The 26386-nt window shown below is 47.5% G+C and overlaps 1 protein-coding gene across 1 annotated transcript; it reads right to left on the reverse strand.

The window, feature by feature from the left end:
* Positions 1-465: 465 nt before the first annotated feature.
* LOC146173492 (uncharacterized) lies at positions 466-25305 on the reverse strand. The gene is made up of 5 exons (XM_084583475.1): positions 25003-25305; positions 16618-16859; positions 12011-12179; positions 9943-10083; positions 466-1872 (listed from the first exon to the last, which is right to left on the reverse strand). The coding sequence occupies exons 1-5, from the start codon at positions 25079-25081 to the stop codon at positions 1673-1675; spliced, it is 831 nt and encodes a 276-aa protein (XP_084439601.1). The 5' UTR covers positions 25082-25305; the 3' UTR covers positions 466-1672.
* Between the last annotated feature and the right edge of the window lie 1081 nt (positions 25306-26386).

The raw sequence follows: 26386 nt of genomic DNA on the forward strand, positions 1-26386 counted from the left end.
ACATCGCGGCCAGTAAACTAATATAGGCATCCAATGGTACCCCATACTGTCTAACCAAGATGTGTCGACTTCTAATGGGGTCGCTAATAGCCCGCTGCATCGACAAGTCGTTATATAATAATGGCAATAATTAAATAATGTTGCGCCAGAATTGAGAATACATTGTAGCCACGCTAGCGGCCGGCCGCCGGCGTGGTGGTACGCCTACCGTTGCTAAGCCTACCATTGCTTCACATTGAAGGCATGGGGGACTATAGGCTTTGAGCTAGCCAATGCATACTATAAGATGTCTGGTCCTGTTAGCCGTACGTTATACATATAATACTATCTCACTGAAATTAGGATGCAGTTTCCGCGGTGGATCTAGCAGCGAAACGATTAAAGCACACCAGGTGAGGGTGCTTTAGGCTTAATTAAAGAAGAAAATGGACCGTAGTTCTCAGACACGGAGGTAGACAGTACGAAGTAGTTTGACCGGAACGGTGACCTTGTGACAGAGCATCCGCCTCGCGTGCGGTACGTGCCGCCACGGTTGCCGGGTTTTTTAATGGGTACACGTGCCGGTTGTTTCAATCGTACAATAATGGCTGGCTTTCAAATGGAGGAGGCTGCGCTTCATATAGTTTCATATATTTTGTTAACGCTAGGCGCATGCCGTCTCTGCGCCGCTTAGTTGCTGTCTTCGTGAAAACTGCTCGCTCTTGGCGCTTGTTGACAGTACGGCGATAGTGATCTTGAAAGAAGCAAACATTCAGCAGCGAGAGTGACGTCACGTACGCTGCAACCAATCGCGAACATGAAGTGGTCATTCTAGCTTCCGTCGATAGCTTCGGATGCATCGCCAATGAGATGAAAGAAGTGCGCTAGCCGCTTCCTTGAAGCGTTTGGACAAGAGGCCTCTGTCGGAGGAAGTTCTGCTGGGCGCAGTGCGTGCTCTTTGCCGTTTTTGAGCGCCAGCGGACTTGATTCGCGCTTGTAAAGCAAGCCACTGTGCCTGTAGATATGTATTTCATATGCCTTCTCCCACATCGTCACCCATCATGATCTTCTTTATTCTCTCCTTCCCCTTCCCCAGTGCAGAGTAGCAGGTCAGATTTGAATTATTCCGGCCAATCTTCCTGCCGTTTCCTTTCAATAAATCCATCTATCTATATGAAGGTGCACGCATATGTCCGTTGTTTTACCCATACAGAAGGTTTTGTCCAGGACGCCGCCATCTTTTCTGGAGCACAAGTATAGTAGCCGTTTTCTCCTGCCTCCGAATGAAATGTAGAACAGGCCTTTACAGCCCTCGGGCTGATGACTTGAACTCTGTGGAGCCTGTAGCCTCGAAGAGATTCACACCTCATCTTTTTACAGTTGCATGTGCAGGGGCTAACAGGTAGCGGCCAGGTATATGGATGACGCATAGTTTGGAGGGAAAGTACGTGTCTTGTGCGCGACGTGTTCCAACGTCGAACGGTGTCTTGCTGGGCAGTTTCCCTGCTTCATTTTTTTTTAATGAGGTTCAGCCTAACAGCATGTCGGTCCCGCTTATCCTTTTCTTTCTGCTTGGTGACGATGAAATAACCTTTCGTATGTTGCGAGCCAAGAGCAAAAACTCGTAGCTGCCACACTTTAGTTGTTAACGATGTGCTCTAGATTGAAGCGGCGTTGCGGTTTGGTTCGATGGTTATGGTGACTGCATGGCGGATGACTTCTGGTTCTGTCGGCCGACCGGTATGCTGTACACTGTCGCATGCCTGCTAACTGTTGCGTCCGGGCGCGGAGAGCTCCGCAGCTTCAAACATATCGCTATGGCCACCGCGCTTGCAACGACGACCACCGCGATGCATGCACAGATGGTTAGGATGACCTTGTACTGGTCCGTTCCTGAAACAAAGACAAAAAAAAAAAGAAACGGGAGGATTTGTACATGGTTTTTGCATTGGTCAGGTATGTCCTGATAGTATTCGAATAGGGTCAGTGCGGATAGGAGGACGGTAACCACGTCCTTCGCCCTTTGTACCATTCTGCGCATGTGCATTGGCTCCCAGCTATTCCCATATCCCCTTAACCAATAGGGTCATGCTAATTTGAAAAATAGATGGTAATGTGGTGGAATAGAACCTCTTACCCTTGGCAAGCGAGACGGTAATGCTTCCTCTACGCGACCGCGGAACGTTCCTTCAGTGAGGAGGAACAAAGGCTTCGTGTGAACATCGACTTTCACAGTGTATAGTTACAACACAGCAAAGCTTAATTAGGTTTATCCTTTATGAAATGAATGACCCATATCAACTCGGGCTATTCGGGACGCTGTAGTTGAGGACTGCAGATAATTTCGACCTGGGTTCATTAATATGCTCTGGCATCGCACAGTACAACACCGCCTCGCGTTTAACCGCCATCGAAACATGGTATAGATCGAACCCGGGTCCCCTCAGCTCAGTAATCTAAAGTCGTGAGTTACTGCAGTGGGCGTTAATTACTGTTGCTAATTAGTGACATAAGTATGAAGTCAGTCCCTAAATCTATTGCATGACTTTCTTCAGGTGTCTTTCCAATTTTTATACAGGCATGGAGTAATGGGCTATAAGAGATTAATTGGTTTTGGGGAAAGTCTAACCGGACTTCAGCGGCCGCGTTTTTATGAGGGCGAAGCGCAAAAAATATGTTTATCCCGGTTAACGCTAGTTATATGAGCAAAAACTCATTCAGCATCGCTACACATCAGTCTGACGCCTGCGCCGAAGTGTTAACGTACACGAACCGAACGCACCACACTCGATCATGGCGAGACTGGGCAATCAAGCGCCGGCGAACCAGTCGTTAGTCTCCGTCTAGTCACGCAGTGAGTGCATGTTAGAACCTTAGGTGGTTCTAGAAAAGCTTCGTGTTAGAAAAGCTGGCCACCCTGTATACGCAGTGCCTGATGTCATCGACGCGGTACCGGAACCATGGAAGAATGTAAACATTATCCTCATTCATAAGAAATGGGCTTCTAAGGACCTTAAAAATTACAGACCAATCAGCTTACTGTCTGTTACGTATAAGGTATTTACTAAGGTAATCGCTAATAGAATCAAAACAACTTTAGACTGCAATCAAGCAAAGGATCAAGCAGGTTTTCGGAAACGGTACTCTACTATCGATCATATCCATACCATCAATCAGGTGATAGAAAAATGCTCGGAATATAACCAGCCCTTATACATAGCATTCATTGATTACGAAAAAGCATTTGACTCAGTTGAAACATCGGCGGTGATGCAGGCATTGCGAAATCAGGGGGTAGACGAGCCGTACGTGAAAGTGCTGGAAGATATATATATTGGCTGCACAGCAACCATAATTCTGCATAAAGAAAGTAACAAAATTCCCATAAAGAAAGCTGTTAGACAAGGAGACACAATCTCCCCAGTACTATTCACAGCTTGCTTAGAGGAAGTATTCAGAGACTTGGAATGGGAGAAGTTAGGGATAAGGGTAGAGGGAGAATACCTGAGTAATCTGCGATTTGCTGATGACATTGCCTTGCTAAGCAACTCGGGGATGAACTGCAAATAATGATTGATGACCTAGAGAAGAAAAGTAGAAAGGTAGGATTGAAAATCAATATGCTGAAGACTAAGGTAATTTCAACAGCCTCGGGAAGCAACAGCAGTTTACATTAGGTAGCGAAGTACTGGAAGTAATAGGCAAATATGTCTACTTAGGACAGATAGTAACCGCAGGTCCGGACCATGAAAAGGAAATAACAAGAAGAATAAGATTGGGATGGAGCGCATTTGGCAAGCACTCGCAGATTGTGACTAGCAGCTTACCGGTATCGCTCAAGAGGAAAGTATACAACAGTTGCATCTTACCTGTACTCACCTATGGGGCTGAAACGTGGAGGCTAACCAAGAGAGTTCTACTTAAGTTGAGGACAACCCAGAGGGCTATGGAACGAAAAATGGTAGGGGTAACATTAAGATAGGAAGCGTGCAGAGTGGGTCAGAGAAATAACTCAGGTTACCGACATTCTAGTGGAATTTAAAAAGAAGAAATGGGCATGGGCAGGACATGTAGTGCGAAGAGAGGATAACCGATGGTCGCTTAAGGTAACAAACTGGATTCCAAGGGAAGGAAAGCGTAGCAGGGGGCGGCAGAAAGTTAGGTGGGCGGATGAGGTTAAGAAGTTCGCAGGGGTCAAGTGGATGCAGCTAGCACAGAACCGGGTTAAGTGGAGAAATATGGGAGAGGCCTTCGCCCTGCAGTGGGTATAGTCAGGCTGATGATGATGATGATGATGATGATGATGTAGAGAAGGTACAGTAATCGGGGACTCCTGTATAATTTCGGCAACCTTGGTGACCTATAACAAATGTACGCTCGCACTGCACAGCTAGTACATGGACCGCTATAGGGAGACACCATAGCCGTCTCATATCCTCTGGCCTCCTCAGTAGTATTTTGAGCAAGATGGCAAGAAAGAGATAACGAAAGAAGGAAAAGGTGCGAGAGGTGAACAGATTCCGGAATAATCACACGGGCCCCTTGCGCAGCATCGGGACGACAATAGGGGAGAACTGGAGAGGATCACTTGACTACAATCTTCTCTTCCTTCTTTCGCACCCGCCTCCATTTCTTCATTCAAGGCACGATTGATATGTCTACCGAGGATTGAGACACTTACTGTGCCCTTTATTCGGAATCAAAACGAGGGAAACAGATGCATAGGGAAGGTTGGTTTGGTTTGTAGGGTTTAACATCCCAAAGCGACTCAGGCGGTGAGAGACGCCGCAGTGAAGGACTTTGGAGATTTCGACCGTCTGGGGTAGTTTAGCGTGCACCGACGTCGCACAGTACATGGCTTTTCTCCTCAATAGAAAAGCGGCCGCCACGGCTCGCACCTCGTTGGGGTCAGTAGTCGAGCGCCGTAACAACTGAGCCAACGCGGCGGGGCATAAATAGGGAAGAGGAAAAGGCGCCGTAAGAGTAAGGGATGCATTCAGGCTACGCGGGGTTCACTGATACGCTCCGGCATCGCTCAGCATAATTCTTAATGTGTTGGTAACACATGCTTGCCTTCAGCATTTCGCTCCGCCGAAACGCGGCCAGGGTTTCACCTCAGATCTTAGCACATGCATATTATCCAAGCGTCGTTAGTGTTCATCCACCGAGGCTGGTGACAGGGACAGGAATCGCTGAGGAGGGTCATGCATAATAATGTCGGAAGACACTGAAGTGTGCAGAACGATGTAAATAATTCTCTGAAGTGTGTCTTCTGTACATCAGTATGCATCATCCTCAGCGATTCCTGTCACTTTCGGCCACGCTTTGATTACCGTAAGGGTGAGAACGACTCGGAAGCGCATGGAGTCTGCGGAACAAGACCTCTGCTCAGAGCGCAAGACCGCAGGGGCGCAGGGGACGTCGACAGACCGTAATTCGTGCGGCACACCAAAGGCATTCGTTTTTTATAGGCGGCGTGCTGTCCTAGCTGTGAAGTACATTTCAAGGCGTCATGCTTGCCACCGCGGTGTGTTTTTGAAATCAAGTACGAAATTTCTTTATCCCGTACAGCGACAACTTCAAGGTAAACGTGAAGCAAGCTTTATGAAACTTTCTCTTCGAATGGTGTATTACTCATGGTTCATGCTATAGAGAACCGACGCGCCGCGAGTGAAAGCACGCCCAGCGGGTCTTACACTAAGAGGTAGCTGCAATCACAGCGAAGATTGGGCTGTTGCCGGTGGCAGCGCATAGAACTGTGTGTTGCAGCGATTCGATCCCCTCATCCTTGCAAGAAGCGATCACAGCTTGCGTCGAAGTGACTGAGATGTGAGGTTCCTTTTTCGTAGATTGTAGATTTGTATAAGCGAGTAATTATGAACATACATCAAAACGCAACCAGTGAAACCATTAATATATGACCAGGAAGGCAGAGTTGTTCTTGAGTTTGACAAGTGACATCTTCATTTGAAGGATTCCACTCCCATCGGTGGCTTGGCGCACGTGTATAATTAAGGCCCTGTAGGAGCTCCAGTGTGTCACTGCTAGTTGTACCTCCCACTGCTCAAACGACGCGTTGTGAGTAATGTGCGTTTTTGTATGTATGATGTACACAATACATTCTCTTTGTGGCGTCGTTAGCGATAGCGTTAAAGCCCACATTGTCCAGAAAATGCGACGTCGGTGTTGTTGGCGTTGGGAGCGACAAATTCGGACATATCTTCGGCCTATGGCAGTTGATCGGCAGATGGCATGACCATGAACTGACTGTTCGTCGGGTTCTGTAACGACACAAGACTACATTACGCGGCCGGGTTAGCAGGTGCGTCATTATTATGGGAGGGACATCGGAATGCAGCCCTCCAGGACCCTTACATTTTGACACGCTGGCCCTAGGCCATGCAGGCCCGTTCGTGTAGCTTTACTCAAGAAGGGCTTTTTATCTATGTCGGGAGGTTCTTGACATATATTGTGCTATAGGCAACCTGCAATGGAGTTTGCTGAGACATGTGGCGCCACCTGGTAGCCGACGGGAGCTAATACTGAGGCGGCGCAGAAGCTGACGCCGTATATGTTGCGGCCGCTGTGTTCCTTCTGCGTTCGCGTTTTGTTATCCCAGTGAGTATGATTTACTCATTTAGTGACTTCAGTGGTCTCGTGCGATGCTTCGACTACTACGGATGTGAACAAGAATAGAAATAAGCGCAAGGGCGGCGAGAAAGACTGCCACAATCACGAAGGAAACCTAAGCGTACCGCTTGCTGGGAGAACCTGGGGAGAATGATGAAAGAAGGAGATAGTGGCTGCGACAGAGTAATGTAACTGAAATTCATTTTTTTATGGGGCCATTGGCGTACAGACGCCAAGAAACTAAAATAAGACGATTGCCCGTGAGCGAAAGAAACGCTCTTCTGACTCGGGGAGTCGCACGCTGGTTGGGGTATACTACTCAGTACGCGCTCCGCGCTGTAACATTTGGCGTGTACTGGTATATGCTGTGGAAAATCGAGTGGCATACGTCCAGACAAGCAACAAAGCCGCGCAGCCGCAGCATCGTATTCCAGCCGCATTTCAACGGAGGCTAAATAAAAAAAAATATGTTCGTGGATCTGTGAACTGGATTTCTAATGCGGTGTCTATTCGGAACCACAAAGCCAAAATATCTTCAACACTTGCAATTATAGATTTCAATAAGCATATTTATCTGTACATTAGTTCTTAAGGTGCTGAAAAAGTCGAAGTAGCGGAGTGTAGAGGCCCATGATACTGTGTACGCTGAGAATGGAACTTCGTTCTATCGTTCCGCGCCAAATATTTCTTTCACCGAATGCTCAAGCTACTCAAGATTCTCTTGTCCCAGACGATAGACTATTTCATCATTAGTAGCAACACTAAAAATTCTAACTCTTAACGACCTCCTTTACAAAAGCTTTGCCATTGAGTGCCAGCATTACCCGCCGGCTCTCCGCAAGATTGAGGTACGGAGGTACAAAATGCATGCCAGTTATTGTTATTAAGAGCTTTAGTTTTCCAACGATGTAGGAGGCCCCCTACTCCCCGCCCCCGGAACGCACAGTTTTCGTTGATGAAGCACGCTACAACCGCACAGTGCTTGCAATCGCCACATCCGTAGCGCGTACCGCACCATGCCTCCTGTAACTTCCTCGGCACTGTCGAAAGGTGCACCACGAACAAAAGTGTTCGTCATGGTATTAAACTGTACAGCAAAACCGCGAGGAAACCATTATGCTGCTATAATCAAACAGTAAGAACAAAAAAAAAGAAGAAATGGCGATCAATCTCTTCTCAGGTTCTCTCTGCACTTTCAATGTTTGGGTATGAGGTGTGAACGCAATAGGTAAATGAAAAGCTACGTTTACAACATTTTTCATTCATATAACTATTTCTTAATTCATCATCACATATCCGACTGGTGCCCTGAGAGAATAAACTTCGTTAAAAAAAATCTCCGTCTACTGACGCGAAATTCAAAGCTGTGCGCGCGGGTGTTCCGTCGCGAACGGCACGCACTTCGCGGTGACGTCGACACCGTTCACGTTTCAAATATGAGCATTCTCGAAAAGGCGGTGTCAATATTGGTTTTCGGAAGTAGCTCTGAAGACATTCGATTGCCTTAAAACCGCAGAAAATGATAGCCGAGATGCTTCTAGCCGTACAACGCGAACGCAACCCGACCGCGCCGGCCTACTCAGATTACTCGGCGCCGCCGTTGGCGGCGCTGAACGCTGCGCTCCACTAGCGCCGCCTGGGCACTGTAGGTTGCCTATAGTGATGACGGTGTGAAGGAGTGCGCAGTGAGCGGGGCACCAGCGAGATTTAGGAAGGAGTCTCAGTTTGCACCCTGGCTGTAGCACGGTCTATGCTCGGCTGTTTATGCTGAGGAGGATAGAATTTGCGATTGAACCACTTGATTTTTTTAGGTTCGTTGTAGTTGGAAGGGAGGGGTGGGAGGGAGATGGCTGGCTCCGCTCGGCTGAATAATGAGCCAGAGCATTCTTCTTCTCGGTTCCCTCTAGTACCGAATAGACCGGGGCCCACGTAATTTGGTGGGATGTGTGTGAGTGTGGGGCCTAGTATTGTGACTGCCTGTCAGGAGCTTTTTGATGCGTCTTATCTGCGAGTCTCTGACTGCGTGCGAGGGTTTGTCGAGTCGCCTTGCTGTTTGACAACCATGACTCAAGCAACACAAACCACGACCCGTTATTGGAGTGAGCTGGTAAGACATCGGCCCTATGCCGGACCCGGTTTTGGCGACAAAGTATCAATAGTGGGCCTATAGTCTGTGCTTTCTGGGCGCTACACTGCAGCTATGATCTCGGTTTGGGGTTTCTTCCTTTACTGAAGATGGGGAGGTGGCGGTTTGGGAGTGATCCACAGTCGCCCTCGTATATCTGCTCCTTTCGGGCCACGTTAGCTTTCACATCCACGTAGACTCTGTGTGCATCCTTCTAGAGTTGAGTACGAAGCCAGGAGACCCGGGCTTACCGCCTTCTCCTGTATGGATCACGGTATATGTGTTTCATTATTGCAATGAAATCTACTCCAACTTGGTATTCCCCTGAAAACTGGACAAAGACCGTTCCCAATTCGAGTTGTTGAGCGATTCGTTCTCGCCCTACCGTGCGATCTGCTAACCTTTCAGGATAGTTCGGATGGTTGAGAGAATGTCTCGGATAGGCTGTGGTCCTGGGTTTAAACCTCGGAGCGGAACGGATTTTTCTTCGACTGCGAAGTTCCTCGGAAGCTGTAAAGGTTCCTTTTGTATCCATTTATAGTTGCGCTTTGGTGGATGCGAATTAGCGATTACTTTCTTGTTACAATTACGCCTTGGAGGATTCCCGTAGGCTTTGAACTAAATATTCAACGCTTCACATAACCGCCGCGGTCGCTCAGTGGTGAGCGCACACAGTACCCGGTTTTGAAGCCGTCCGCGGCGACCGTGTTTTGATAGAGAAGAAACGCAAATGGTGTCCATGTGCTGTGCAATGTCAGTGGTTACTCTATTCCTTCTGCCGGTTTTTCGGGGAGAAAGAACTTCGAGCATATGATCTGGGCGTGCAAAGCCCATAAGCCTCCCTCAGAACTCTTGCCTGATCCCTCTAAAGAAGCTTGGGACAAGCTAAGGTCCAGCGATGACCCAAGGCCGTCGAGTGGGCCGGCGTTGCCAGAAGTCTCCAAGGCCTGCGGCACGCTAGCTGACTTCCCCTATTCCTCCAACTTATTGTGAATAAAGTTTTATCAGCCCCAGCCTCTATTCCACGCGGCGAAGTTCAGAGTACTCCTTTGAAGTGAGGCAGTGGCATTCCTCACAACCAATTTTTAATGCGCTACAAAATCCGCAGAAAATATACCTTATTTTAAATACGCGACTAGCAACGCATTACGTGAAACCGTGCTCCAATTCGACGGTATGTAGGCACTGCTTTAAAATGAAGCTCTCACCTTGGCATCCTTTTTCGTCCGACGAATCGCCACAGTTATTCCTGTCGTCACAGCGCCACCTGCTGTCGATGCAGCGTCCATTGTCGCACCGAAAGAGACCATCCTGCCCTGTACTAGTGCTCGTGCAGTTCTCGCCGTTTACTGTGACAATAAAACAGGAATATTTGACCGTAGCTATATTTTAGCACTCGTAACTATAGGCGTTTATTTTTTTATTGCCCTTAAAGGGACAGAACACTGGAATTTATGTCTCGATTTTTTTTTCGCCGCAGTGGAAAGATTGATGTTTAAAATGTTCGATTGCATAACGGTTTTGTTAGAATCGGTGTAGAAAATTTTTACCGGGAATTTTCCGATCAATGCGTGCGCCCGTTTTTATGTAGTCTGATGCTGGAAACCATGAGCAGCGACCGCGATGACGACTGGTGGTCGACAAAAAAGACGTACCAAAAACAAATATAACTTTCACTCGCCCGGCAGTAATCAGACATTTTTTGCGTAGAGTAACGTCCTTTTCAATTTCACACTCAGTGCTGTTACGGCACAATAACGCACGCCCTCGTCGACGAATGTTTTAGTGGGCACTGTCATTGCTTCATTCACGAAATTGCAAACACTGTGGCGCCATATAGTGTCAAAACCTGAAAGCATACCTCTCGCGTAGCGAAAGAAGGGGTGGTTTTTATTTAAAGACGCACTGGAGAGTGCGCAAAATATAATAAGTTATGGCAAGCACTCCTAGAAGAAAAAAGAACAATGTGCAGTTACGACAATCAGCGATATTTTGCTGACATGTAGTCACGTGGGGGTCTACGCTGAAAGTACTAAGGTTTCTCCGCTAGATAGCGCCTCGGTTGTTTTTATGCGATTTTCAATGGCAAATTAAAATTGTAAAGCCTCTTTTCTTTTATATTGCAGTGTTCGATCTGCACTATACGGGGCAAGATCTTTTCATCTCCACCATAATCTCATGGCACATTTTGGCCAGTGTTCTGTCCCTTTAAAAGGGACCGCCAAAAGCTCCGGCACTCGCCACATCCACTTGTACCGCACCCTTCGAAAGCTATTGGTACACAAGTACAAATTCACCCTCAAGTCTTATGTCCGAACACGCATTCCTGGTACTCGAGCACATATATCCCTTTTATACCAACTGTGAAACATTCTTTTCCCTTGTTCGGCAATGCTACAATCCCTTCGTTGCCTTGACTGTCCCACCCCTCAACCGCACTGATACGCTGGCTGCTGCCGTCGGCACCCGCATTATCTATAAACGTCTTACCAAGCCAACCAGCTGGTTATGCTCCCATATGACGGAGGAGTACACATTTGTGTCTGTTTGACAAATATTAAATCTGTTCTAGTCATCGCTTCTTTATGTACAGTTCTTTTTCAGAGCTACAAAGTTAAAATCAAACAAATAACAAATACGAGAAAGCGATTTTTTAACGAATTTTTTACTTAATACCTGCACCCCTGCAACTTATTTTCTTGCAGGTATTTTACTTAATACCTGCAACGCAGTAAGGCGGATATGCGAAGACCTTTATCTGCTACTACTGCACATATGTGCTCTTACAAAGCTTTCAGTTTTTGTACGTTTTTATTAAATCATAGACACTCTTCACAGCATGTGCCGCCACCCTCTTCCACATGTCATCTCTGCGCATGCGCAGGTCGCCTTGAGGACATCAGATAGCGCCACATGTACGTCAGCGCGGTGGCGCATCCGTCGCGTTGGGGGTCCCAGAAGATTGAAAAAGTAGCGAAGGGAACCTTTGAAAGAACCGAGCATACTGAGTATCTAAACTTTATGCTACGTTTTTTAAAAGAAAGTAACATACTACAAAACAGTGCAGTCGCTGATACTAGTAGCTATTACAAAATACTCTATAAAGTACGCTTTCAACCCAGTGCAAGTACACTAAAGGTGAGCACACTGCTTAACAGCACTTTATAAAAACACCCAGACGTCATGATTGTGAACATTTTCGCGGGTATATAGATCGCTTTCTTGAAGAGGTTGGAACTGTGGCATAGTGCACCAAGTTGAAACTGCGACAGGTACCTGATTCTGTAAATGTCGTCAGAACAACTCTGAACCCTGTCCGCTCTGTTTGGCCGGTAAAAAAGTTCCACTTGAAGTCCAGCTCATTGCCCAGCGATGCGTATGTCCTGGGAACGGTGTCTTCCAGGAGACCGCAGAACCGGCTGACCAGAGAGTCCAGTTTGAGAACCTTCGACATAAGAAAGAATGTGATAGGGAATTTACGAGTAAGCGTTACGTAATTGCACCAGAGTAATCAACCGAAGGAGCTTGAACTCGGGGAATGAGGTGTGAGAAGGAGCACTGAAAGAAAATTTTGAAGATTTGAGAGAATGTGAACGAGGGAGGATTAAAAATAAATTCAAGATTTGTATAGGCGTCACGTTAAGAGACTTCAATAGAGAATAAGAGAGGCTGGGGGGGGGGGGGGGGGGTCATAAAAAGCGAGTATTGGTGATAACTTAGCTGAAAAGAGGGCGTATGCAACGTCACACATTATTCTTCAGCCACCTGCGCCAGTTCTCCCTCCCTGGAAATTTATACAGTTAGGAGACAACAAGCCAACTGACATCCGCAGACCGACGTCTGCCAACTCTGCATCGTTGCTACGCCAGAGATTTGAAGAGCAAGATACTAACCTGCCTCAAGATTCCATAGTAGTGTACGTAGATGGAAGCCTGCAAGGCTGTGAAGCCAAAACGGCAATCCACTGTCCACGGAGACCTAGCCTGAATCAGACAACTACGTTTCAGCTTTCGGAACCACTTACATCTTTCTGCGTTGAGCTTGTGGCAGTTCAAGAGGCACTCTGCTCCGTGACTTCTATAACCATGCTCCCTACAGCCCACATTGTCATCCGCACTGACGCACTTCAAGCAGTACGTCTGCTCCGACGTGTCAGCCGCTGCCCTAAAATTTGCCAGGACATCCACCAGCTTGCGGCGCGCATCCCACAGTCAATACGCATTGAGTGGGTCCCACGGGATCTGCTGCCTTCCCAAAGTCAAGCTGATTTTGCAACCCGCCTCGTGAACCAAGACGCGTCAATCCCACGGCTTCTCGAAGTCGACGACGCTACCCTCCTTTTGTCAAGAAAGGAGCACCTCCGGCGCCGCACACGTGCACTTATCCCTCCTTGTGCGATATCCCTTCCCCGCGGTCTCACCCGTGCAGAGGAGGTTGCGCTTAGGAGGATCCGGGTCGGTGTTGCCCTTACACCAGCAGTAACTAGGACGTGGTCATACTTCCAACACTTATATCCTCGCCCAGGATGCCCGATCTGTAACAACGAAGATGTCGAGGCCGACATCCACCACTTGCTGTGGGACTGCCCAGCACTCAAGCCAACACGAATCCGGCACCTGAGAATAGCTGGCCTTTCAGCAACCAATCCTGCCTCATACGTCACTTGGACGCAGGGACCTCATCATCGCTCACTTCTGGACTTCATAAAATCAGCCAACCTTTTTCCATTCATTTAATCATTTATTCATCCTTCATCTCATAACCTACTGATGCCCTGAGGCAACAAATATCGACTTAAAAAAAAAAAAAAAAAAGAGGTGCTCATGTCCTTGTGCACCTGTCCTTGTGTTCTCTTCTTCTTTGTGGATTGTCTTCTGTTTGCGCTCTTCAGTTCCGGAAGAATATGTGGAACGAAGAGAAGAATCTTCCTTTTTCCCCGCTACCACCATTGCCGCATCTACCTCTCAAATGCACTAAAGCCTTTATTTAGTTCCAATACTAAGCCCTTGCGGGATGTTAAATACTTAGAGCTCGTTAGTTCCAACTTCACTATGATTCGAAGAATTTTAAGCGGCCTCTTAATTTTTAATGTATACATGACAGGGCAAATTGAAGCAGCGGCCTTCACCGTCCCGGTTGCATCGAATGATCGGGATGCAATTCAGGAAGGCCCGATCACAGTTTCAGAATAGACCAATCAAGCAACTGTCCTTCGGAGCTTGGAAGAGGCACCACAAAGCTATGATAATGCTTGACATGCAGTAGTGTCAAATTTTCGAACTCTCAGCACAGAGAATAACATTCCCCAAAGACACCAAAGTCTGCTTACGAGTGGTAATGCGAAAGCACTATATGCTAATGTCGCATGTGTTCAAGTCTGCGCTTATAAGGTGTTCCGATGCTATTGTACATTAGTTGTTTGCTGAGTCAAGCTATATCTTATAATTCATATGATCCATGACTGGGATTATGCGTCATGTTCGTACAAACTACGCAACAGGAATACATTACGTCTCATAACGACTATTAGTCACGGCTATGCGTAATGTACAGTGTCTCCTCCTAACTCTGCGTTACTTTGTAACGTGCTAGGTCGTGCTATGTGTCTCAATGACTCGTACTGCAGCGGATGGCGCGCTCATTTTTCTTCGCCTGTCCAGCCGTATTCAAGGCGGTATTAATAGCGCATCAGAAGGGCTCTGGCACTGCGCAGGCGCTCGCACCGAACCATCTCCCTACCTATATCAGTGGCAGTGACGGCGGTGACTATCCCGTAACGCGATCAGTCTTGTTCCGTGCCTGCGACGTGTTGCTACGCGCATCATAGACCTGTGCGGTTACTTTTAATGATTTGCCGTCAGTAGAGGGTTAAGTGGCCGAAATCTAAATTATTTAAGGTATACTTCCGCGTAAATTTGACCTTTCTTAGGATAACGGTCATCGGCAGGACGGACGGGGTTCCATGCATAAAAAAAATAGTAACTTCGTACGCAAGTCGTCTTCCCTGTAATAATAATAGTATTAATAATAATAATAATAATAATAATAATTATAATAATTGGCTCACAGGAAAGGAAAGGTGGAGTATATGTCACATTTGCTCTGTGGACACCAGGGCCCGTATTCCGAGTTTGCGTCGTTATCGAAGTGTCGCTATCTCACGTGACCTCGAGTCATCTGATTGGTGGAAACGCCGGAACCGGCTGTTGCCACTACGGAACCGGATGAGATGGTAGCATCAGGTTCCAGCGTTTCCACCAATGAGATGACTGGATGTTGGGGGAGATAGCGACACTTTCGATAACAACGCAGACTCGGAATACGGACCCTGAACTGCGCCGTGCAGCTATTTCAAATTGCACGCTGTTTGCCCCGCTCCTTCGAGCTGGCCGTCACGCCCTCGGACTAGCCGCGAGTAGTGCGGGAGCAACAACGTTCTGAGATAATGTCTCTTATCTAAGAACGTTACACGAGAGTACGCGAGAGCAACTTCTGATGCTCTCTCGCGAGAAGCTACAAAACAAATGCGACGACGGGGCGAAGCGTGGTGCGTTTTCGCAATCATTACTATTTTTTTGTGCCACAGTCCGATATCTATCCCGTGTTCGATTAACCCGAAAACCCGATTATTCGGACACGTTTCGCGGTCCCAACAACTTTGAATTCTGTGGGAATAGTGAGGCCGCGTCGCAGTGCCTCCTGGTCCCCTGTCATCTCTTGGTCTGAGCTTTAGTGGTTGCGTTATACGTTCTGTGCGCTGTAAAGTTAAAGCTAATGCATCACTATCGAGGGAATCCCATAGACTGCATTTTGTTCTTTTTATAATAGAGCGATTTAGCTTACCGTGATCCGCGATCCGCCACCGTGACCCGCTACAGTGCGTGGGCGGAGCGCACAAGCTGATTGGTCCCGACGCGGCAGGTCTGTGTGCCGACATCCAGCATGTGGCGCCATCTATCGGCGTCAAGGGATCTGGGCATGCGCAGTGGAACGCGCGGTGGCGGATCACGGTAGTGGATCGCGGATCACGGTAAGCTAAAATTTTCTAATATAGTGCACGTAAATTGAAGCTGTGGGAATAATCTCTGTTGTATAGCACGGGGGTGAAGAGGGACCGCCAACACAGGAGCAAGCGGGGAGGGCCCGGACAGTGATAGCGCATTCTATTTGTAGCATCAGGTGACCCTTCGAAGTGCAAATGGCGAATAGGAAGTGCCGTGTTCTTGAAAAAATATCCCGGATGTTGTATATTTTATTCTTTACGGGCTGATATTTTCAAATCAACGAGAGAGATCACGGCCTTGTGCAGGTGGTTAGTAGAGCAAGACGGGCACAATGTGATTTATGTAGCCTGTAATTACACGGTTAATTACGAAAAGTACGAATCAAGTTTCTATTTTTATTTTAAACCTTGCAGGTTTTTAACCTTTTCAGAACAGTGTACATTTCGAACTCGCAGTTTTTTCCCAAGACCATTCTCTACCCGACGCTATTTTCTCCATTTTAGGTGAATTTAACATCATTAATCTTGTCATTTAGGTGCTTATAACTACTAAAGAACGAAGTAAAATTAAAACATATTTCACAAAATAGTTTCGCAAAATAGCTTGGTGGCATGTCTCCCGCGGAGTGACTCCTTTCTTATAAATGCGTTTCGTCACCGGAGCCCTCCACTACAGCACCCCTTTTCTCTTTCCGCTTTCACTCCCATCTTTCTCCCGTCCCTTACGGCGCAGTTTAGGTGTCAACAGATACTGCGCCTTTTCTTTCCGGTGAACTAATTATTATTATTATTATTATTATTCTAATACACCATCATATCCCTGCCATTAGACGAGCATATACTAACGACAGGTGTACTGCATCGAATGTGTTTTGCTTACGTCCATGTAATCGATGCAATAGTTCTCCTTGGGGTGCGTGGCCATATCCAGGTCCTCGATGACCATGACCAGGCGCGAACCCACCGGGCTTGTGACTCGCAGCCGGGATTTACACTGGTCGGATATGTTCCTTCTGTGCGATCTCAGCGTCATACTGGACTGCTTGCCGGTTGTCTCGAGTTTCGTGAAACCCCAGCGTTTCCTTGCGGGCTCGCCCGGCCAGCAGTTGTCGCTCATATACACTGCAAGTGTACACGTAATGAGTCACTGGTGAAACCACTTGAAGTGATGTAAACGGATGCGTAACTTCGCCCCACAATGAGTAAAGAGGCCGCAAACCCTAGAAGTCTACTGCTGTTTCGGTCTGTATTCAAAGGTTTGCGCGGACACGCAAATCCTGTTAGCGAAAAATCATTCTGCGTTAATAAATTTAACCAATTTACAATCTTTGTCAAGATTAAACAAGGTTAGAGGTGTGCTTCCAATCCGTGTACTGGAGCTCTTGCAGCATTTATAGAAGTCCTCCTTTTGGTAGATGGTTAAAGGTAATTCAAGTTATTTGAAGCGATGTAATATAATAATAATGATAAATTAGAGGGTTTCTTAGATGTCTCTTAAGTGGAGAATGGCGGAAGCCTACCCTTCCTATTTGCCTCCCTTCTTTTGCCTCTTGTCGGCATTAGTTGCAGTGCTACATACAATTATAGTTTGTTTACAAGAAAGGAAAGGCGCAGTATTTATCACACTTTCTCTAGCAAGTGTGTTTGGACGGTAAGCCATCGCTCCGGCCTCGTGGCGTTCCTTGGCGCGCGTTCAAGTGTGGCATTGCAGATGGCAGGGACGCATCCCGCCACGGCCAATCAGAATGCCACAAAAGCGGGGCATACTTTGTCCACGACAGCATGAGCCATTCAAGGCTTTCGCTTTAATAGTTTGTTTTGTGAGATTTAACGTCCCAAAGCAATTCAGGCTACGAGAGACGCCGTAGTGGAGGACTCCGGAAATTTCGACCACCTGGGGTTCTTGCACTGACATCGCACAGCACACGGGTGGCGCAGTGGTTAAGGTGCTCGGCTACTGTTCCTAAGGACGCGGGATCGAATCCCGGCCTCGGCGGCCGCTTTTCGGTGGGGGCGAAAAGCAAGGCGCCCGTGAGCTGTGCGATGTCAGTGCACGTTGAAAAAAACCAGGTGGTCAAAATTTCCGGAGTCACTTTAGGACGTTAAACCCCACAAACCAAACCACATGGGCACCTTGCTTTTCGCCTCCACCGAAAAGCGGCCGCCGAGGCCTGGATTAGATCCCGCGTCCTCGGGAACAGTAGTCGAGCGCCGTAACCACTGCGCCACTCCGGCGGGGCTTTCGCCTTAATAATGGGTTTACAGGAAGGGAAATACGCAGTATCTGTCACACTTGATCTGTGGACACCTGAACCGCACCGTAAGGGAAGGGAGCAAGGGGGAATTGAAAGTGAAAAGTGAGAAAGAGGAGCCGAAGTGGAGGGCTCCGGAGTAATTTCGACCATCTGGGGATCTTTAACGTGCGCTGACATCGCACAACACACGGACGCCTCTTCGTTTCGCCTCCATCGAAACGCAGACGCAGGCGGTCGGAATAGAACCCAACTCCGGCACAGTAGTCGGGCGTCTTACCACTGCACCCCCGCGGCGGGATAACGTAACGAGCTGCACATGAGAAAGGAGCGCTCTGAGCTTCTAGCAAAGGTTGCGAGACAAGTTGTTTGAAACGCTGGATGTGTAACAAGCTACATATACTATGTAGGAGACCCGCCGGGGTGGTGCAGTGGTAAGACGCCCGACTACAGCTGTGCCGGAGTACCCGGACTCCAACCCGACCTCGGCGGTTGCGTTTTGATGGAGGCGAAACGGAGTGGCGTCCGTGTGCTGTGCGATTTCAGTGCGCGTTAAAGAACCCCAGGTGGTCGAAATTTCCGGCGTTCTCCAACGCGGCGTCTCTCATAGCCTTAGTCGCTTTGTGACGGTAAACCCCACAAAACCAAACCGAAACCCCTCGACCTGCATGGCTTGCAGTCCCTTTTTCAGGAATGCGGAATCGAATCCAGGCCGCAGCGGCTGCCTTTCGATGAAGGAGAAAGGCAAGACGCATCACAAATAAAAGCAAGACTCATCACAGATATAGCAGTACCAGTGTCTACCATTTAAGAGACCCTCTAATTTTTTGGCGCGCCTCGCTAAGTGGCGTTCGTAACTGGCATGTAGATGTTTTCCGAGATCACTGCAAAATCTGCACTGGAGAAAAACGTCTGTGCGTTGCTGTGTTGTCAGCGATATGCGTCAGCGGGATTCCGCGAGTGACCGGTACTGCGCCTTTCCTTTCCTGTAAACAATTATAGGACGCCGGCGAACCGATCCACTGAACGCTGGTCGTTTTCGACAAGGGGCGCGCGATGTACTGTGTGCATGCAGCAGCAACGCTCAGGCTTTCGTGTTTCTGCTCTACAGGTCCTGAAGTGCTCTCGGAATTTTCCAGACTGCAGTAGGTTGATTACACACTTTCTCACCATTCCCACCCATTTGATGATGGTGGGTTTTAATGGCGCAAGGGCATCTCAGGCGATTCCCACTCATTTGTGCACGCAAACCTTTCCCGCTCGTTCACGTTCAAACGTTCAAACAATTAAAATTTCCCATCACCAAAGTCGAGTACCGCGTGACCCCATTTGGGCGTCGACATGACCCTTCTCAACTATTTCGACGTCTGATTGTCTGAATTGGCTCTGATTAATTAACCCGCATGCACCTCCCTATTTCCCATATGAGATTTTTTGATGCTCTATGTGATGCAACCATGAACTCATTCGTTCGAACGTAATGACGTGGACAAACTCGCGAGGACGCGAAACCGCAAACACAGCCATGTGATGCTTACGAATTAATAATCTTGAAACGCTCAATCGCAGCGAGTGACCGGACATGGAAAATATAGAAAAATATAAGACGCTACTTGTAATATAGTGCCGGATCACAGAACTAGGTAAACAGATTTGAGTGGGCGAAGGAAGACAGTGCATCTATGTTGCGGCTAGTGCTGTTGCACGGTGAAATTTGAATTGTTGCACAGCAAATGAAATTTACTTAGTGCTATATTGCACTTTTCCAGGCGTATCATGTAGGCGTCGGTGATTTACGCGCTCGGTTTAAGCAGCAGTGTCATGGAGAAATTCCATTTGTTACGTACCTCGAATCATGAGGAAGTGTATTGCCGTATAAGATTTAATCATCTGTCATTAAGTTTCTCATTATAATTCTTTTTGAGCATGTGTTCTATAGGTATTGATGAACACGAAATAACTATTAATATGTGATTGTTCCTAGTATCGCAACTTTCGTTGTCTTCCCATGTATGAACTACAGTGCGTGTGTGTATATACAAGTACCTATGTGTGTGGAAGGCAATAAATTCCCTCTACTCTAGCTTGGCATTAGTACAATGGTCGTTGTGCAGGACGGACCTGCAGCTTGTATATCATTGTTTGCTATAGTGTTGGACAGAGTGTATAGTATATAGTGTGTATATGAGCATGTATATGAGTATATGAGTTGTAATAAACTTCCCTTCAGCTTCTCAACGTCCCCCCCTCTCCCCTCCTTTTAACGCGGTAGCGTTAAGGAGCTCGTGTCGCAGAAAAGCCGGTGTCGTCGGCGTCCAGTGAGCGATAAATCCCGGCATGCACTTCATAAATAAAAAGCAAGTTCCAAGATGGGCTGGGTGAGAATCGAACCAGGGTCTCCGGAGTGTGAGACGGAGACGCTACCACTCAGCCACGAGTTCGATGCTTGAAAGCGGTACAAAAGCGCTTCTAGTGAATGCGGTGTTGCCTTAGAAACATGCCGTAGAACGTTATACTGCAGTGTATATCGGTAATTATGAGCATGTTACAGAAGTCGCAGTTACACGAGTAGCGAAGTACGTTTCCGGTACATTTCTTCTGCGCTCTGCGCACATGCAGAGCCATCTTGCGGCAAACGCAGAAGAACCCCTCCTCGCAATGTGCGGCGCTGCCCCGACACGTGGCGCGCCACTCGCCCCTGACGTTTCGCCGTGCACCCTCACAGGTTGTAGAATCAAGCGTCTTTCCTTTCTTTAGATCACTATCTTCGCTCACCCGCTTCTCCCCTTCGGGCCGCGCGGGTACCGGTGCGAGGATGCCCCAATACCCTTGCGTTTAGTAAGTTTTCTCGACGAGGTGCAATAACGCTATCGCGTTCCACTCTTGAAGGCGAAGCTTAAGCGTCCTCCAAATTTTCTTTTACACAGCTGTATATTCAGTTCCTGTCAAACCATAGTCGAGAAACAAAGGTTTCTTCGTCTCATGGTTACTGTACTGCCTGCATGATTTACCAAGCGCCGGAAACTATAATAACAGTAATAATAATAATAATAATAATAATAATAATAATAATAATAATAATAATAATAATAATAATAATTGGTTCACAGGAAGGGAAAGGCGCAGTATCTGTCACACGTGTTTTCAGTGGACACCTGAACCGCGCCGTAAGGGAAGGGTGGAAGATGGGAGTGAAAGTGGAAAGAAGAGCCGTAGTGGAGGGCTACGGAGTAATTTCGACCACCTGGGGATCTTTAGCGTGCGCTGACATCGCACAGCACACGGACGCCTCTTCGTTTCGCCTCCATCGAAACGCAGCCGCCGAGGTCGGGTTCGAACCCGGGTACTCCGGCACAGTAGTCGGGCGTCTTACCATTGCACCACCCCGGCGGGGCAAGCACTTCTCAAACATCATGCCAAGAGTACGTAAGAGAACGGTCCACTGTAGAAGACAGCGCCGGTGTCAATGAGTGCGACCTGTGTGTACATATTTGTTTTGGTCGTCTGCTACGATGTGCGGTTCGTTTATCGTCCTTTGTGAGGGCAGTCTTCATGGCATAAACATTTGTGTCATTTGGCAAGCATTATGTGCGAGAGAATGCCCCTTGCGTGCCAAAAAATTTGGTTATACGAGATGTTTACGCGGGTCAGAGAAACCTAGAAGATAGCGAGTCCCTAGGCGGTATTACGGCTTCATAGTACACATTTCTCGGAAGCGTTTTGGAAACAAATTACAGGATCTCAGATGTTTGGTAAGAGGAGAATGGCGAAAGCCCACCCTTCCTCTCCTATCATTTTAACGCGGTAGCGTTAAGGAGCTCGTGTCGCAGAAAAGCCGGTGTCGTCGGCGTCGTTGGTAGTGAGCGATAAATCCCGGCATGCACTTCATAAATAAACACAGAAGAACCCCTCCCTCCTCGCAATGTGCGGCGCTGCCCCGACACGTGGCGCGCCACTCGCCCCTGACGTTTCGCCGTGCACCCTCACGGGTTGTAAAATCAAGCGTCTTTCCTTTCTTTAGATCACTATCTTCGCTCACCCGCTTCTCCCCTTCGGGCCGCGCCGGTACCGGTGCGAGGATGCCCCAATACCCTTGCGTTTAATAAGTTTTCTCGACGAGGTGCAATAACGCTATCGCGTTCCACTCTTGAAGGCGAAGCTTAAGCGTCCTCCAATTTTTTTTTTCTTCCTTTTCTTTGGAGGGATGTTGAAGTCTTAACACATGCATGTTGTGTGCTTTCTAGCTTGGCATTAGTGCAATGGTCGTTATGCAGGACGAACCCGAAGCTTGTATATCATTGTTTGATATAGTGTTGGACAGAGTGTATAGTATATAGTGTATATGTGAGCATGTATTCTAAGTTTTTTTTTTGTTGCAATAAACTTCTCATCAGTAACAGGGGTCTGCAAAGAGCTATGTTTGCGATTCTGTACAAACTATGGAAATTGGTGTACACACGCTTAAATGAATGAGGAATTAACCACACTCGGGTAGGAAGAATTCCTCCGACTATTTTTAACAAGGTTCATTGTTTTTGTGAATGGTAGAGTGACCGCGACTATCCGTACTACTAGGAAAGAGAGGCGTTTTTGAATGTCTCAGTGTTATGATGTACGGTTCCAAAGAACAGTGATACACATAAGTGTTATTATTACAAGCAAATAGCCTGTATGACATGTACCGTCTTTGCCAAAAGTAACCAGGCTGCGTGTTCCGCTTCTCAGTCGGGTAGCAGAGAATTCATACCACTTCTGAAGCTGTACATTAGTGCAAAACAAATGCGAGCTCTTGTCCTCACTTCTTAGAAAGCTGTGATCCTCTGTAAATCCATGTAGGCTTTAGAATACAAGCAAAAAGCAAATCATGCTGCCCACTTACTTTTGGCAAAGATTGTACATTGTGTGTATGTGCATGATTGAGTGCTTGTTAGACCAATAAGTTTCCAGAAAAAAATGTACTTCAGTTTTGTAGACTATTGTGAAAAATAAGATTCTCTCAACATGTTTCCTTTGGCTGAAGCTACATTACGTTGGTGCCCAAACCAGGTGCCGACAGGCGATACCTCTGGAACTTACGTCTAATCACCTTTCTCAATATAAATGGTATCCGCGGCGGCCGCTTTTGGATGGAAGCGAAAGGCGAGGCCTTGTGCGTGTGCTGTGCGATGTCAGTGCACGCCAAAGAATCACAGGTGGTCTAAATTTCCGGAGCCCTCCACTACGGCATCTCTCCATAGCCTGAGATGCTTTGGGACGTTAACCCCCCCCCCCCCCCCCTAATCAAACCAAACCTTCTGCAGGAGTGGGTCATGCACGCTGCGCAGATAGCAATTAGTATGCTTGGTTATCATGTATTTCCGGTTTTCTGCGCGCGTGTTTCTTTCAGAATTGCACTAAGGCCAATGAAATGCTTTATGTAAGATCTAAGCAGTCTTTAAACACGTGAGCCTGATGACACGTGTGTGCCGTAAATAGTTGGACCGGAAGTTTTCCTGTTGTTGCAGCATGTGTGCTCGTGTCGGAATGTTGTTGTTGTTGTTGTTGTTGTTGTTGTGGCTGTAAGATGAAGGAAAAGAAAATGCACGGGCCTGCTACTGGCTCTGTAGCTGAGCCACCTCCGCTGCCTCGTGCAGACAGAAAATGTTGTGGCTGTAGGAAGAAGGAAAACAAAATGCACGGGCCTGCTACTGGCTCTGTAGCTGAGCCACCTCCGCTGCCTCGTGCAGACAGAAGAGAAAATAGAGAAGAAAGAAAAGGAAGTCGGAGAGAAAGACGCGCGCCGCATCAACATCCGTCGTCCACCACCGAAACGGTGGCGGGTGCAGTGACGGCCTACAACATATAAAAATTTTGTGGCAGACTGGCCCCGCCGCAAGCGGTGGTGGCCCATCTGTCCCAGCCCCAACTGGGGAGTAAATTAGCGAAGAAAGAAAAGGAAAAGAGAGAGAAAGACGCGCGCCGCAACCACAGCCGTCGTCCACCACCGAAACGGTGGTGGGTGCAATGACGGCCTACAACAGATAAAAATTCGGTGGCAGGCTAGCGCCCGCCGCAAGTGGCGGTAACCCACCTGTCCCAGCCCCATCAGGGCAGTACCGAAGAAACGGCCGAGTATCATTCCGATAAACAGGATGACTCAATCGACGGGCACGACCGCGAAACAGAGCACGGTGCTCCTCAACTCCTCAGCGGCTGGGTAATGTTGGCCGCTGGCTATAGGCTGTCTTGCATCGCACACGCTTTCCAGGTGTTTGGAAGTATTGATGAGAAAACACGATTGAAGTGGGTTACGTAAGGTGGAATCAGTGTTCTAACCCTCCTCCTTCCCTCTACGTATCACCTGTCATTCACGGTGCGTATCTCTTCTTTATTTTTTTCCCCGATGTTCTTCCGAAACGCAGACAGTCCATGCGTAGTCCTTACGAGTTATTTTTCTCTTCAATTTTGGGCCTTGCCCATCCGGTACCCTTGCTTCCTTCCAACCCGATGCGCAGGTAATTGCCCATGACCCCTACACATCATCTGGGCACCTGTATGTGTCGCTATGCATGGCGGCAAACAGAAAAGGAAACACGACGGGAATGGTCAAATGATTCGACTCAGACCCCCCCCCCCCCCCCCAACACACACACACACTTCCTGACAGCAATGTGTGCTTAAAAAACTGCGTCGATCTGTCCTTAGTCTGTGGACCATAAGCGAATTTCCTAAGCAGCATGATAATCTTGCAATCTCAGTATGATTTCTTTGTGTCTCAGGACGAGTATATTATCTTGCTATTGACATCTACCGAAAACCCTATAAGTACAGGCCGCACCAAAGCAGGAAAGGTGTGTCTCTAAAGGTATATCTTATGGGTAAGCAGTGTACGACACATACTTTAGACTTTCAGGCTCTATATATTTTGCCTAGGCTGTATGTGCAATATTCAGCAGGGATAGCGCCATTTAATACAGTTTTTATCTAAATGCTACAAGGAATTCTATTGACTGGAGAACGGCCTCCATACTCACGAGTTTCCACGTTCATGGCTGCTGCCGCGACCGTGCAGACAAAACCGAACGCGGTGAGCAGACGATTTGCAGCTGCCATGTTTCCATTGTTCTGGAAGAGTGCCGGCTGGAGGTACGGGCGACGTTGGCGCCTTATCAGTGACCTACCGCATATGATAGTTGCCTAGCGCGTATGTTTTTATGTTCTTTTCGGTAAGCTCTCAAGGGGTGATATCAAATGTATCGCTGTGTTGCTCGCACTATGGCACCGCATTGCAGACGGTCGGGCAACTGACGTAAAGAAATGAAGCGAGGTCCTTCTCTAACTAAATATACTTTGAAAGATTGTGATGAATGACGCGTGATTTCTTTTTTTTTTTTCGTGACCTTTGAGGAAAATTACCCGAAGTCGGAATTCCACACACCGGAATTAAGACAGTTAAGAGCCAATACTAGAGCACCTTCCCATGTAGATAAGTATGTTCGCAGGGAAACAGCAAATGGAGTTGCCGCCTATAAAATGTGGCCAAAGGTTATAAAAAGCTTCCTAGTGTAGTAATTCTTCTAATAATTGTTCAGTTTTAAAGCCACAGGTGACGCAACGATAAGTAAAGCTGGCATTTTGATATAATATGGCGCTTGGTTTCGAAACACGCGGATAGTGGAAGATTTGAAGCGGGTAATAAAAGCATCCGCGATCATAGCGATAGCGTTGCTATCGATAAGACGTCACGATGGCGTCACGACCTTGTGGAGAAGCGGAAGAAGTGTGAGTGGCGAAAACTAAAATAGCAGCTAGGAACCCGTCAATACGGCAAGGGCGCGGCCACGTTTCGCCTCTCAGCGTTGACGTCAGGCCACTGCGTACCTTCTTGCGACCCGCGTGCTTAGTTGTGACGACGTATGTTTTCTTTCCCCTGATGCATAGGCTAGTTCGTGAAGTGGACTAATGGAAGTTGTTTCTTTGAGAGAGATACTTATCAAGTACAGATAATGCTCTCCATTTGCACTGAAACATTGAGCACAAGTTTTAATCAAGGTAGTTGAAGCGCCCAAACACATACTGCTGGCATTTCGCTGATAATTGTATACGATCGATTTGAAATGGTCGCGATGGCATTAACAAAAATAATTCACCGAAATAATATTCGCTCGTTTACGTACAGAGAGGCAATTTTGTTTTGAAAAGTGAGATAACAGTTTGTAAGTTTCTGGTTATGTGTATACTATTGTGCAAAAATCGCCCGGTAATTGTAAAATTGCGATATGCTTTTCGGCAGAAGAGAAAAAAAAAAAGAAGCAAGGTGTCGAGCCACACTGGATCCTGCAGTTTGCCATGGTAACGCGAAAAGTTCAGACTGTAATAGTGCGACGAAATTGGTCTTCGCGATTGTGAACAAGTATG

Source organism: Amblyomma maculatum, chromosome 11, assembly GCF_055883805.1.
Source record: "Amblyomma maculatum isolate TAMU_Amacu chromosome 11, ASM5588380v1, whole genome shotgun sequence".
Classification (NCBI taxonomy): domain Eukaryota; kingdom Metazoa; phylum Arthropoda; class Arachnida; order Ixodida; family Ixodidae; genus Amblyomma; species Amblyomma maculatum.

Excerpts from the sequence above, each read along its gene's own strand:
- LOC146173492 (XM_084583475.1), bottom strand. The coding sequence starts at position 25,081 with ATGGCAGCTGCAAATCGTCTGCTCACCGCGTTCGGTTTTGTCTGCACG. Across the intron at positions 10,084-12,010 it reads GACGACATTTACAGAATCAG|TAAACGGCGAGAACTGCACG; the intron begins GTACCTGTCGCA and ends TTATTGTCACAG. Across the intron at positions 1,873-9,942 it reads GGACGAAAAAGGATGCCAAG|GAACGGACCAGTACAAGGTC; the intron begins GTGAGAGCTTCA and ends TCTTTGTTTCAG.